The sequence below is a fragment of the Nilaparvata lugens genome, chromosome X, assembly GCF_014356525.2.
Source record: "Nilaparvata lugens isolate BPH chromosome X, ASM1435652v1, whole genome shotgun sequence".
In the NCBI taxonomy this organism is placed as follows: Eukaryota; Metazoa; Arthropoda; class Insecta; order Hemiptera; family Delphacidae; genus Nilaparvata; species Nilaparvata lugens.
The window spans coordinates 26,490,164-26,506,312 of NC_052518.1; the positions used below are offsets into that span (position 1 = coordinate 26,490,164).

Sequence of the window (16,149 nt, forward strand, 5' to 3'; positions counted from 1 at the left end):
GTATAATAATGAAAGCGAGAAATACAATTATTCTCTAACAAGTATTCACATGAATAGGTTTATTTCCGGTGAATACTTTCGACCATACGAGAAACATTAGTACTTTTAATAATTAAAGATTAATATTACTTTAACAAATTAATATTGTTTCTTTCTGATATTAATATTGTTTCTTTAAAAATGAATATTACTTTTTAAATAAACATTGTTTCTTTCTGATATTACCTCTACCATTTTTTACTGGTGATATTTTTCCAAGTTTGAGAGTATCAAGTTATCGAAATATGAGAAGTTTCTCAGAAAAAATGTTTTTTTTTTTTACTTTTTGAGATATGAGCGCCCAAAGTTAACCATTTTGAAACTGATCACTTCTAATTCGGTAAGAGATGAAATTTTCATTGAATTTGAGGTATCTATCTCTCATGGTATTTTTGATAAAATAACAAAATATTATTTTTGAGAAAGATATACAAATTAAGTTATTTGAGCCATTCTTTGAAAATTGAATAATTTATTCAAAAATTAATATTTTCAGAATTTTTTTCATTATCTTAATACCCAGAACAGGCTTATTCAAAGCAGTGATTCAGGGAGGAAACGACTTATGTTGAACACTCACTAAAGACTATAGAATAATGTCTGCTGAAGCACGGCAACATCGCGGCCGCTGTATTTCTACTTTTCTCTGCCTCGCATATATCACCAGGTTGGAAGAAGTTTTAATTGATCAGGTATGATTTCAAATTGACGTTCAGTCACAAAACCTAGAATGTACAAACAACATAGAGTCGATTGTTTTTCCGTATCTATCCTGGAAGTAGTAGCATGCAAGTGTCCGATTCTTCTTCCATCCCTTTTCCTTTTTATGATATTTAGCTGTACGAGGTGTGGCTATTAAATAACGGGACTAACGCTGCAGTGGAACGAGTGCGTATGCGCCAACCAACATTGAGCAACAGTTGTTGTTTAGTTGGGACTTCCTCTATAGAATGCAATTAGTCTCGTTTCTGTAAACAACTTAGTTATAATCACTGAGTCATAACCTTCATTTATGTTAGTGTTGTTATTTTGTTTTGCCGGAAATAGTTTGCAAAAAAAAAGAGCAACAAATTGTTATTAAATTTCACTTTAAACTTGGAAAAGCCGTTATGGTCCAGTCAAATGGTCGTTTTTCAGGAACAGCCCCAAAAGAATTTTTCTCGACGGTTCTATAAGTATTTTTGGGCGCTAAACTCGAATCTGAAATTCGCTGACACGCCAGAGGGCGGCTTCAAACCCCAAAACTTTGGACTTTTTTTAATTCTTCCATTTAATATCGATAACCTTGAGTTTTTCGAGGAAAAGCACTCTTTACAAAATTGAAGATAATACAATTTCCGATAAATTAGGTATTCATGCAGGACTCTTACCATTTTCGGTTCAGGAGCTACGAATTTTCAAAAAATTTATATTTTTTAGGGTTTTTCAAAATTATGCGAAATAATTTGTAATTATGTAATTACTACTTCTAACCTATACAACTTGAATCTTTTTCTAGTAATGATAAAAAAAACACATCACGTGATGAAACAATCTCTTGAAGAATTTACACAGTTTTCAGAAATGTTGTGGAGCTTCTCCATGATGAGGTGAAAAAGTAATAAATTATACAAATATTGTCAAATCCACAAAATTAAGTTTATAGATTCTTAATTAACCGAGGATGGTTATAGGCCTACTTTCAATTCTTCAAGATGAGGTGAAAAAGTAATTAGGTATACAAATATTGTCAAATCCACAAAATTAAGTTTATTTAAAAACCATACTCGAGTTTCAACGCCATACTTGGCATCATCTTCAGTGGAAACTCTGTGGAAGATGATGAGTTTCCACTGAAGATGATAGAAGTATGGCGTTGAAACTCGAGTATGGCTTTTAAATAAACTTAATTTTGTGGATTTGACAATATTTGTATACCTAATTACTTTTTCACCTCATCTTGAAGAATTGAAAGTAGGCCTGTAACCATCCTCGGTTAATTAAGAATCTATATGCAATCAGTTGAGTAGTTCAGATGTGATGATGCGTCAAACATAATTTTCCTATTCCTATAAGCCAGTTCTTTCCTTTTTAATAGTATAGATAACTGAAGAAGATAATAATACTTGAAAACCTCACAGTATCATACTGATTTTTTCAATACATCAATTTTAGTATAGATTAGATCCTCCTCAATTTGAATCATGCAGCCTTTTGTTTCTCTAATTCCAAACAAAATACCTACAATATTTGTTTCACTCCGAATTGATGTCTGATAGTACATTCTAACTGAAGAATAGAAATTATTAGGTACTTATTTTATTGTGATCTATTCATGTTTTTCTGATGAATTCCGATGATACAGCGTGAAGCCTATGTCCATATCATTTTCACTGGTGGCTAAATTTTACATTAAATAATTGTTTGATAGAATCCAAGTTCAATTGTAATGAAAACAAATTCCTACAAAAAATAATTTATAATAATATGTTTCGAGGGAAAAATTAAGAACAAACAAAAAAATTGGAAGAATCGGAATTAGATCCGAGAAACTTATGCTCCGAAACCGAGTTCTCTACCATTTCGCCATGGCTCCGCTCAAAAATTAACGTCCTGTAACAACATTATAGCTCATAAAAGCTTTTTTATGCTTATAAAAAAACACATTTTAGGCCTACAACAATGTATGCTGTATGCAATTTCATGTCCTATGAATGAAATTTGAACATTACTTCTGAAAAATCTAGAAGGAAAATTGAAATTTGGGCTTCGAGGTGCACGAGGTTGATATTTTTAGAATCTATGTCCAAAATTTGGAGGTCTAAATCATTCCCGTTTTTCCGGTATGCAATCCACAAGTTGACATGTTTTGATGCGAACAAACACAACCCTACTCTCTTATTATATAAGATGTCCATATGTTTTATGTTCCGCATTGACGGCGAAAAGTAGCAATAGATTTTCATGAAATTTGACAGGTATGTTCCTTTTTGAATTTTGCATCAACGTATATATAGTTTTTTTTTTTTAATTTTGGATTATAAGGATAATACAAAAGGGAAAGGAGTCTCCTTTGAACGCCAATATTACCGTAAAAATTAGACTATAGAGTTATTCATCACAAATCAGCTGTCGAGTGGATTATAATAATAATAATAATAATAATAATATTTTATTCTCAACAAAAGTATAACAAGAACAATGTAATACAGTTGAAAAACGTCACAGATAAATAACATAAAATATCAATCTTAAAATAAAACTAATAACATTTAACAATTCATTAAATTTAGATGATAATTTTTTCACTCTAACAAGAATTCGTCAACCTGATAGAAAGCCTTCTCACTGAGAAAAGAATATAGTTTTGTCTTGAATTGTTTTTCTTCAACAATACTTCTCAAATCAGCCGGAAGTTTCGCAAAAAACTTTTGTCCCCTATAAGTAGGTGTTTTCTCAAATACACTCAGCCTATGTCTCTCAACTGAAATGTTATTCCTTCCTCTAGTGTTATAGCCATGAATATCTGAGTTAACTTGGAATGAATTCAACCTATCCTTCACATGTAATATTGATTTGAAAATGTACAATGATGGAACAGTTAAAATACTTAGGCTACTAAAAGACTCCCGACATGTCTGTGGAAATTTGAGCCCTTCCAGGTGCGGACTTTTGCAGAACAAAAATTCTTTGAATGTTTTGCTTCGAGGTACTCCCCCATAATTCAATGCCATAAGTAATGTGGGATTCAATCAGTGCATAGTAGACACTTTTTGCTGTTGTTTTAGGCACCCGTTTAACAATATTTCTAAATGCAAAAAGTGACCTACTCAATTTCAATGATATCTTGTTTTCATGTTACAAGCAATTGTTGTTACAAGCAATTAAGCTTGGAATCCATCGACAAACCTAACATGTTCACAACAGTACAACTTTCAATGTTCGTTTCACCAAGTGTTATGGTGGGGTGAAAAGGACGATACTTATAATCAAAGCTGATGACATGACTTTTGTTTGAATTTATAGTGAGGTCTGAATCATTAAAAAACTGCACAACCTCATTTGCCATGTTATTTGCCTCAATCTCCAAGTCTATGAGATCTGATCTCTTAAATAGCAAGGTACAATCATCGGCACAGAGAGTCATTTTATCAGTGACAGGAACATTGAATTGAATATCATTTATATATAATATGAAGAGTAATGGGCCTAAAATGGAGCCTTGTGGTACGCCTCGTGTCAATGGTAGCTTGGCTGAGTTTACTAACCCATTAGGAGTAGATATACATGTGTACTGGAACCTGTTGCTCATGTATGATGCTATCAATCTATTTGCCACGCCTCTAATTCCGAGCTTTGATAACTTGCATAAAAGAATATCGATATTGACACTATTAAAGGCTCTTGACAGGTCCAATAGGAGCGCAGTTACATAATCACCAGCATCAATCCCTTTCACAATTGACTCAAAAAATTTTACCGCTGCAGTGATTGTTGACTTTCCCTTCATAAAACCATATTGACAATTGAAAAGCAAATCGAATTTTAACAGATAACTCATAATTCTATCATGAATGAGCCTCTCAAAAACCTTTGACAACGTATTTAAAACTGAAATAGGTCGATAATTATTAATATCCATAACCTTTTTTTAGGATAGTAATCACTTTGGCTATTTTCAATAAGTCTGGAGTTGATAATGAATACCAATGGTTCTGCTATTTCATGACAACATGCCTTAATTACTGACACCGGGATTTCATCTGGGCCCACAGACTTTTTAGCTTTTAGGTTTTTTATAACACCCACAACCTCATTGACATTTGTGGGAAAAAGAAAAAAAAAATTTGGAACATTCTTTATACTTGAGCTGTGTGATCAGATATAAATGTATGCAAAACACTAACCATATAGCCTTCTTCAGGAATATTTGTAACTGCATTATCTATAGCTGTAGCACTATTTGCTGTTATTCTGGTTGAAATATGTACAGTATAAGATAAACCAAATTGATTTAAGGTATTTAATAAATTTCTTTTGAAAGGAGAGTAGTTTAGAATATCAATATTATAATCACCCGCCAGTATTATATTGTATTCAATGGTTACAAGCAACTCATCCATCATCGACTTGAAAATTTCAAAAAATAAATAAGAATCACCATTTGGCGAACGGTAAACTCCTACAATAACAAAAATCCTGTTTCTCAACCTGAACCTTATCCCACATGCCTCAATATTTCCCTCACTACAGAATTGCTCCACATCCAAAGCTCTCGAACGATCATTGACCTGTTCACTCACATAAATGGCCACACCACCTTTAATCATGTGATCTCTACAGTAATTAGTTGAAAGAAACATATTTTTCAAAACAATACAATCGATTTCATACTTTCTAAGACCATGCTCTGTTATTACCAATACATCTGGGTTTTCATCCTCAATTAAATCATTTAAAAAATGTATCTTGTTAGCAATACAATTTACATTTTGGTGAATTACTTTGAAACATGACTCTAGAGAGCCTACTGAAGCATCATCACAGTGATCAATGCGAGATTCATCTCCTCCTATACTTGGATTCATCTTTCTTTTCGTCGAATTTTGACAAGGAATAATAACTAAATTACTGAGGTCAACACCACGATTATGAGAAGCATTGTGTAACTGAAACCTTCTATCAGTGTGTGACTGACTCATTCTAATTGGTATTTTATAAGCAATATCTTCCACTAAATCTAGAGTCCTAAAAAACCACAACCTTCCAAAGAGTTATGTCGTTGTAGTACCTCAACCCCGACACTTCGAAAACTATTAAGAATCTTATCAGCAATAATGTTCTTTCCATTGATGTTTAGATGTAGACCATGGCGAGTATAAAAACGCCTACCTATGCCATACACATCAAATAATTCTACACTATTAAAGCGACTGACAAGCTGCTTCAGTTTTTCATTAGCCTGAGATATTGCTACATTAATAGGTGAAAAGACAGGAAGATCATATCTGCACGGTATATTTACAACAAAAACCCGAGTATGTTTCAGCTTTTCAAGTTGAGCTTCCATTCTTTCGAGGTAGCCTTCTCCCGAGCTGTTTGAAAAGTCATTCGTACCACCAATCAGAACCGTGAGATCACGCTGAGACATGGATCCGCATTCCTTATCACACTCCGAAATAACTGAGCCGAAACGTTCCCCAGGCTTCAGAATACTAGTAACTCGAGCATCGGTCCTTTTTGAAATTAAATCGTTTAGTCTCCTTCCTTGGCTGGCGGAAAATAATTTTATTACACCATCCGCATTTTGTCGTCTATTCAAATTACGCGCCGAGCTTAAGACAACTCTTTCACTGTCGCGAGGAATTGGAGAAGTAACTCTTTCCGAACTCTTATCAGAGTTCATATACTTGACATGGTTCGCAAATTGAGTTTTACGATTTCGAGATGTTGGTGATTTACAGATACGTAGCTTTACTGGAGGTCCGTGAACAGTCGTGGGTGAGTCTGATTCATCTACAGATAACAATGAAAATCTGTTGTACACTTCAATAGGACTACCAGTGTACTTAATCGACGCGACACATAAATTGTCATACATTGACCTCCATTTATCGGTTTCGTTCCTATGTGTTATTAACTCATTCCTTAAGGCATTATTGTCCGCCTCTATTGTTTCAATAGAGATTGACATGGTTCCAATTTTCTCACTTAAAAAAATATTCTCTTCTTTGAACTTGGCATTACTCTTATTTATACTCTGACAACTTTCGCATGGTTGGATAAACGCTTCGGTGTTTATACTTTTATCAACCAGAGTCACACTGGAAAGAGAATTTGTTGAATTTCGGTTATCCAGTTCCATGGTAAGTCTCTGAATCTCTTCAACTAGGGCAGACTGACTCGTTGTAAGCTGTTTAATTCTCCCTAATAATTCATCTTTGGATTTTAGAATATCATCATCTGTCTGAGAACTGGAATCGAAACAGACAGGCTTCTTCAAAGACCCCATGAGAGTCCAATGATGCTCTATTACACCTTGGTGGCTGCCTGACAGTTGAAACTGGACTTTTAATCGGAGTACACAAGATATCTTTTGGAACTGGGTGTGATGCATGCATGGGTGGATTATTAATTGCATGCAATTAATATCTCAATGTATCTACGTAAAAATTCAGCTGTCGTGTGGACTATCAATTGCATACAATTTTTCACTGCTTTCAACTCGGTAAGCTTTTGGTGATAGTAGCATAATTGTTTACAACAAATAATTAGCATTGTCGATAAAACATCACAAACAGCCATTAGTTGTTCACACAACGATATCTCGCCGACACGACAGAATTTACTTTGATGGACAGTATTAGAGGAGGCAGTGGTTATAACTGCGCGAGGTCTACTATTCGCAGAACTACTAGTTTATCTATAGTGCTACTATTAATCAGTTTATCTATTAGCTATTTTATCTATTGCTAGTTTATTTATTGTTTGAATTATTTAAATTCTCATCAGAGGTTTAATACGCAGTGTAACCTTCAATTTGGCCTGTGCAACGTTCAGTGGATTTGATTCCATTGTTTTCAACTCTAGACGACGTATTTATCTTTATCACTTTATCTTTCGAAAGACTTTTCGACTTCTGACCTGAACTCCGTCGTCTGCAAGTTGCCGGCCACCGGTGCTTTCCAACCTTAAACTATTTTGTGTGGAAACTGGAAAGCGAGTCAGCTGGGATTGCAGACGACTGTTTTTCTGATCTGTCAATGTGACATCTGACTGAGTGCTAGCTCTTATCAACGCAGCCCGTTTGCGTTATCTTCAATGAGCAGCTCTGTTGTGACATCTGCTCTTACTTGTTCTACGCGCTAATTTTTAAATTTGGACTTGACTGGCCTCTACTTCAATTTGGGTAACAACATTTTTAAAATGAGCCAACTCACTCAAAAACCATCCCTGCTTAGTTCTTCTAATGAGGATTCAAGATCTGCACCTCTGTACCAAGTTGATAAACTGCCTACTTCTGTAGTCTCCAGGAGACTTTCGATGTCTTCTACAAGTGATGTGGGAGTTAACACTCCCAGTCCAAGAACCGTGAAAACTAGCACCAATTCTTTCAATATCCGTACCATAGAATTACTTCAGCAAAGGGACGATCTAATTTCAAACTCTCAAGACTTGGCACACATTGTTTCACTGGAAGACGAGATCAAACCACAAAAAAATAAGAATTGACTCGATGACTCTAAAATACGACAGTGATAATCTAAGTCTATTGGAACAAATGAAAGCTATGTCTACAACGGTTGAAACTTTAGAGGCTGACAACAGGGCATGACGAAAATCACCTGCTTAGCGATGTTGTGAAAAATACGAACAATAAAAAATATCATAATAAGGATTTGAAACATCATAAGATTTCAAAATAATTTTTATAATCTAATTGATCAGATTTTCTTGAAGCTTCGAATTTTCATCACATGTTTGGGGAAAATGTTTCAATTCCATGATTGAAAATTATTCATTCATTTCAGAATAATGTATTTTAGAGTTCAACATATACATGATTATGTTTTGATAATACGGACCATAGTTTTTAAGCCACAGAAAAGTAGTATCTCAACAAACTATTTCAATGTTTCGAACGACAGTCGATTATTTATGTAAATAAACAATTTTGTTCACTTACTGAGTGGAGTACTTTTAACAGGTCTATTTTCAAAAAGCCATGGAACGCTTGCCGCCCGAAAGTACTCCAGTCAGTACGTGAACAAAAAAGTTTATTTACTTAAATAATCGACTGCATGTCGTTGTTTGAAACATCAAAATAGTGTGTTAAAACATCAGTTAGTATCGTAACGGATCAAGAAACCATCATGTGTAGTTTTCAATTCGAATAGGATCCCCAATCAAACGTACTATCAAATTATCATTGTAACAGAAATATTAAGCTGTTTCCATAATTCTCACCTCCTCAGTATAGGCTACCATTGTATTAATCTCACGAACCCACTGGAATGAAATTTTTGAGTTTCGACACGAGAAAGCAGTCTTGTAAGTTGTGATTGAAATAGATTACAAACTGTTTTAGTTGATGGAGTGTCGAAGTTTGAACAGTAATGTTCACTCTACCACTCAACCAAGAATTGAAAATGCAATCTTGTAGTATTTTTCAAATATAAGTGAAGTGATTTTATAGCATATTTTAGATTTTTTAAGTGATGGCATATTGCCATTTGAAAACAATCATTCCCTATCATAACCTGAAGCTTACTTCTCCCTAACCCAGTCTCACTAATCTCCAACTAGTGTGCAACGCTGTACCTTACTGTGCATCAGCCTGCAACGAAAACGCGATGCCATGAAACTTGACAAACTGAAGAGTTGAAATTCCCATTTGTTCCAGTATCTCAAGAAATTATCCAAATATATACTTGATGAACTGAGATGTTGACGAACTGATTATGTAAACCTAATTGGTGAAGAAGATATAAAGGTTTGCTAGAGATTTATTCAACACAAATAAGAGAAGTGAAAATGACAATTCACAAAGCATGAGGAATGTATTTGGAGGACATGATAGGAAAATTCAACCACTGATATATGCAAATGATATCTTGCTCATAGCTAGATAGCACTCAAAAGAGATCTACAAAATGCAGTAACAGAATTGTGTAGTGCGATAAGAAATAAGGGAATGGTTGTCAACATTGAGAAGAGTAAAGTGATGATAGTATCAAAGAATCAGGAGAATGTGGAGTTGGATATAACATGGGATGTTAGAATATTGGAAAGGGTAAACAATTATGAATATCTTGGGACATTAATCTCTGAAAATAGGGAAGTATATGAAGAGATAAACAAAAGAGTAAGGAAAGCTAACCAAGTGTATCACTAGCTTAGCAGAACCATCCTGGGAAAACGAGAAATAAGTCAGGGAACTAAAATAAAATATACGAGTCAATATTCAAACCAGTCCTACTCTATGACACAGAATGCCTCATAATGATAGAAAAACACAAGAGTAGAATTACCTCCTCAGAAATGAGATACTTAAGGAGGGTGGTTGGAAAACCCAGAAGAGATTTATTTTATGAATCAATAAAGGAATAAATAAGACAGAGTGAGAAATAGTGTGATCAGAGAAACATAAAAACAGGAGGGACTGATTACCACTGTTCAACGAAAAACCTTAGGATGGCATGGCCATGTAGCTCGGATGAGTGATGAACGAAAAGCAATGCTAGTTATGGAGGCACGACCGGAAGGAAAACGAGGCAAGGGAAGGCCACGACTGGAATGGAATCAGTATATAGAGAGTACAGGTGTTGGAAGAGGCAGGACAATGATTGAAGTAAAAGAATGGCACAGGATCGAATAAAGTTTAGAAAATGGTTAAAGGAACCCGACGCTTAACGGCAAAAGGGTACGTGAAAAAAGAAGATGGGAAAATTAAAAAAAAATCAAAATTCTCTCCAATTACAAATAAAAATTCATTATCAGAATACATTAAAAAGGAGGACCCAGGAAATATTCCATTCAAAAATATCCATTTAGAAATACATGATATAAAATAGAATAATCGTTAAAAATAAAATTAAAATATCAAAGGAAATCTTCATAGAAAACAAATGTTATTCTTATAGTTCCTGAGAAAATTGATTGAACTGATTTCATAAAATACAGTAGATCATACCACGGAGTACTGAACAACGTAGCTACCATTTCTCTTTACTATGACCATACTTAAACTCGTTGTTGATTTTGTATTTCTATCGCAAGTAAAAACAGTACAAACGATGAATGCTAGAATTAATTTGTTGAGTGAATAATTTGATTTAGGAATGTACGGTATATTTTAGACAAGAATAATGATCAGTAAATCATCGTTATCAAAATGGCAAATATCAATAAGAAAATGAGATTCATGAAAAATAATAGCTTCTAAACAAAAGAAGAACTATGTACTATAGGAATGATTCGAAGTGTAACATAGGAAAATGAATAAAGTTAATAGAAACTAGTATGAGACCTAGAAATAAGCATTTTCAAGGGGAAAACAATTTCAACGATTCTTCATTGAGAATGAACTTTTTACAATATTATAACTTTTTTCAAGTCAAGTTTCATCGGAGAAAATATTATCTCCTATTCAATGCTTTGGAAATGGAACATCAACACTAATACAACTGATTCTGCAAGATAGAAATATCAACAGTATACCATAAATACAAATATTTATTGATTAACAATAACGTTTTTATAAGAAAATCCAACAAATTATCCACGGCAAATTGGAAGTATATTTCATGAAAGTAACTTTCACGAATAAATGATAGGCAAAAAAAGATAATCATGGATAGGATTCACTAATAGTTTCAATTGGTGAAAAAAAATCATCAACTGCTACGAAATTGAATATGTATAGCATACTAAAGAGTCCTTTGTTGATAGAATTGCTGAGGTCTTTCACTCAAAACACTCGGATCTAGTTATTACATAATGTAGTTTAAGTATTTTCAACAATTCATAGAACGATAACTCAACGATTTTTATAACGTTTCAATCAAACATTTGTGATAATAATCAGACAATTATTGGTTCAAATGAAAGAAATAGTAACAAATTTAATCCAAATACTTCTTGTGTATTTATTCACTGCTTCAATTATGATTTTGGAAATAAATTGAATGATGCGGGAATGCTGCAAAAATGTGATAGGGAAGTTGGTTTAGCATAAAAACTTGTATATTGAAACCCTGAACATAATATTGCACGATTGGTGAAAGAATAGACTATACTAAGTGATGTAGAAGTGGGTTTAACATCATTACATGACTAGTAAAACCCTGAATACAGATACACAGATGATTTTCATCTCGGTATGGACAAGTAAATTTATGCAAAGTAGCAAAGTAACTAAATGACGTCACCTTCACAAACCGAGGTTTTAATCTCTTAGTAGCAAATCTATTGTAAATCAGATAAATGTAGGATGTTGTAACACCTAGAATTTAGTCGGATTATGAGCATGTCCTCTAACGTCTTATTCTATATTTAATGTATATTTAATGTGAAATAAATAAGTTTATACATCTTACTGTGATGGATAAAGATAAAAAGTTTTATTTATTTTTACTATGATTAGTTTAGTGTGAATTTTTGACACACCAATTGTAGGCATTAGTGAACATTTTCATCCAGGGCGATGTTTGATGGTGCCACTGAGGAGGCGCATAGGGCCACTGCCACATTTTCGTGCATCGCTCAGGATGAGGCATAACGGCAAGATGGCGACCATCCTCCGAGCAAACACCGGCTATTCCACCAGGACTGCCGTTCGGGTTCCAAGGGTAATCCTCAGTGGTAGTTCCCATGTCGTCGGTGTAAGTTAAGGCGCAGCATTCGTTGTCCCGGATTTTGTCTAGTATGTTTTGGTTTTTGAAGGTGAATCGTCCCTCACCATGAGCCACCCAAACACCAAGAACACTTCCCTCCATTCCGTCAAACATGATTGATTTGGATTTGGGGATTTTGACCGTGCTAAACCGACACTCGAACCGGTTGGAAATGTTTTTGCCGAGTACAATGCCCGGAGAAGCGGGTTCTGATTGTACACCCCCAACCCAACCCAACAGCGCCATCAGCTGACAACCATTGCACACACCCAGACTGAACGTGTCTTTGCGCTTAGCGAACGCTGAAAACTGTTTGGCCAGTTGGCAACTGAACAAGAGACTTGCTGCCCAGCCCTTAGCCGCGTCTAGGACATCGGCGTAGCTGAACCCTCCCGGGAATACCAATCCGCGGAACATGTCAACGGTGATCTTCTTGTCGAGCAGGTCCTGCATAGTCACATCCCAAACATCAAAGCCGGCCATGAACAGAGAAGCGGCCATTTCTCGGTCCCCGTTTGAGCCCTCCTCGCGTATTACGGCTACTATGGGCTCTATAAAATAAATAAAAAATAAATAAATTGAAAGGTGGAAACGATAACATAAAAATAAACACAAAACTGTAAATGGGATACAGAACAAACATAACGCAGTGAATGAATGAAAAGTGATAACAAAAATGAAAATATAAAAATCCATGTCCTTTCCCATAACTATACACTCATGATGAAATAATTTTATCACAGATGAATTGTATTTTACAGTAGATACTTAAAACTACCCACTTCTACGCATTGCAGAATAAAATGCATTCCATTTTCAATGTAAACAAGTGAATAGTTTCAAAAATACATTGTCAAATGCATGATTATATGCATGGAGAGCTTAGACTTTGCTACGAAGATGTAAATAATTTTCTCAGAAGATCACACTTTACCAGACATGGCCTTCACCTCAACCGGAAAGGGAAAGTGATTGTTGCAAATCATCTGGTTCATCTTGCTAAGCTGTCTTCGAGAAAAGACGACATAATCGGGGCTTCAAAGAATGGAGTGCAGGTGCGAGTGGATGCAGCCCGCGTTCCCACAACACTGGAATCCGCTTCTTCTGTGCTTCTTGTTGACACACCAAGGAACCTTCCATTCCAATCAGAGCCTAATTCGGGTTGTGTTACTACGTTTGACGCGGTGCAGAGGGATGACGGAGACTCTCGTAACGTTCCCCGCAGTCCTTCAACATTTCTAGACTCTATGACAGATACTGGTATTGTGCACGATTTAAACTCACTAACACAGGATCAAGTGGGTGTGGATTAGTTACAAAGTCTCATGTTAGGATTGCATACCTAAATGTTCAATGTTTGAGGGGCAAATTAAATGTTCTAAGTGATTTCCTATTGAATGAGGATATTGATGTCATCGGTGTAAGTGAGTACTGGTTGCATGCTGATGAGATTGAGTTCATTAAATTGGAGGATTATATTGTAACTAGTAGCTATTGTAGATCATTACATAAGAATGGTGGAGTTGCTATCTTTGTAAGACAGGATCTCAACTCTCAAAGTCGGGAATTATGTTTGGACTTCCCACGCATTGAACGTGAACTTGAGTACATCTGTACCGTTATTAAAGCCAATAAACTTATTATTGTATCTTTGTACAGATCACCTTGTGGAGATCCAAAACTATTTCTAGATAAATTGGAGGAACTTCTTATATACATGTCAAGAAGTTGCTATAATGGCTATACTCTTGTATTTGGAGGTGACTTAAATTCAGCTTTTGATATAAATCAAGAAACTTGTCATTTATACAATTTGAAAAATTTATAAAGACAATTCAATCTTAGACTTTTTAATACTCTGCCTACAAGAGATCAAGCATGTCTTGATAACGTTTTCTCTAATACTCATCCTGATATGACAATTTCAAGTGTCATGAAATTCCCATATTCAGATCATGACTGTGATTATATGTGTACCGGATTGTTCTATTAAGACCTGTATTAAAAAAATTGTTGCAATTACTACAAGACCTGTCACTATAGATAAGATGTTACAATTTAACCAGGCTCTGACTTTGGTAGACTGGAAGGCTGTCTTGGATAAGCCAGATGCCAGCGTCATGTTCGAATCCTTTCTAAATGTGGTTTTGTATTATTTCAATCTGACTATTCCCAAAATGACCTGCAGGAAAAATAAATCCTTAGTTAATAATAGAAAGAGAACCAAACGTACGGCTGACTAGTATACACCTGAGCTTGAAAGGTTGAAAATTTTATTAACTATCTCTCATGAAAACTTTGAAAAAGTAAATACCGAACATGCTAAAACTGTTTATCAGAGATGGAGAGCACTGTACAAAAAGTCATTAGATGAGGCCAAGAGAGAGTCTATTGTTTCAATTATTGAGTCCTCGAATAAAAGTTGCAGAAGAGCATGGCAAATAATCAAAACGATATCTTCAAGTGAAATGTGCTCAAGGTTTCACCACTTCAATGCCAAATATTTTGAATGAATATTTCATACGATCGGTTGATGATGTCCATGAAAAGATAGTGAAGCCATCCATATCAGCCATCGAAATGCTTAATGAAGGTGTTGATAAAGAGCATAATGCCACTTTTTGTTTTCATGAAGTCAGTCAAGAAGTTATCTCTAGAGTAGTTTATAATCTAAAGTCATCTAAAAGTGAGGATTTCTATGACCTATCCAGTTGCCTTCTTAAAAGTATTGCAGGTGCAGTGGTACCAGCACTGACTCGATGTATTGTGAGATTGTCATGTACATATAGGTATACGAATATTTGATAAATATTAAAGTGTTATCAGAACATCAATTTGGTTTTGTGAAGGGAAGATCTACCACTGACGCCTTTAATTCCCTGATAAAATTTGTGATCGAATCATTTGAGAGTAAGTCTTTTGCTCAGGCCACATTCTGTGACCTGAGCAAAGCATTTGACTGCGTGGAACACAATATCCTGCTGGATAAATTGTCATTTTATGGAATCACTGGGAAGAGTCGCAGTCTTTTTAGATCCTACCTTAGTGAACGAAAACAGGTTGTATGTGTGGGCAATAATAAATCAGATCTTGCCAGAGTGAAGTATGGTGTCCCCCAAGGATCAATTTTGGGACCTCTCTTATTTGTGATTATGATTAATGATCTCCCTCTCTCACTCAATAGTAAGACTGTGTGTTGTACGCTAATGATACCACTTTTCTTCATTCTCACTTAGATGCACACATACTAAAGAATATGACAGCTAATACGTTAATAGAAGCTTCTAAATGGTTCAGAGCGAATAGCTTCAAATTAAATGAAGACAAAACTCAGTTTCTGACATTTAGCCAGAGAGATCACACACTAAACAACAGCAATAGTATCAAGTTCCTTGGATTAATGTTTGACCCCAAGTTGACGTGGGAACCCCACATAAATTTCATTACTGGTAGGCTACAAGGCTAGCTAGTTATTTATTTACTGAGACAATTGAAAACTTTAGTTCCAGAACAATATCTCAGGAGCTCATACTTTGCCTTTTTTCAAAGAATAATTGCCTATGGTATTTTAATATATGGGAACAGCAGCCACATGAACAAAATATTATTATTGCAAAAAAACAGAGTTTTGTCAGGTGCAGACTATCTGAGCCACTGTCGACCTCTTTTCAAGAAACTTAAACTATTAACAGTCATAAATTTGTATATCTACAATGTAACTCTTTATACAATGAAA

General features: G+C 34.9%; 1 protein-coding gene across 1 annotated transcript in view; it reads right to left on the reverse strand.

Moving 5' to 3' along the window:
- Positions 1-9,588: 9,588 nt before the first annotated feature.
- LOC111062983 (phosphoribosylformylglycinamidine synthase-like) overlaps positions 9,589-16,149 on the reverse strand; it is a 75,552-nt gene continuing 68,991 nt past the window's right edge. The window contains exon 19 of the mRNA XM_039441865.1: positions 9,589-12,964. Coding sequence (XP_039297799.1) covers positions 12,165-12,964 — 800 coding nt within the window. The 3' untranslated portion in view covers positions 9,589-12,164. The remainder of the gene's footprint in view (positions 12,965-16,149) is intronic.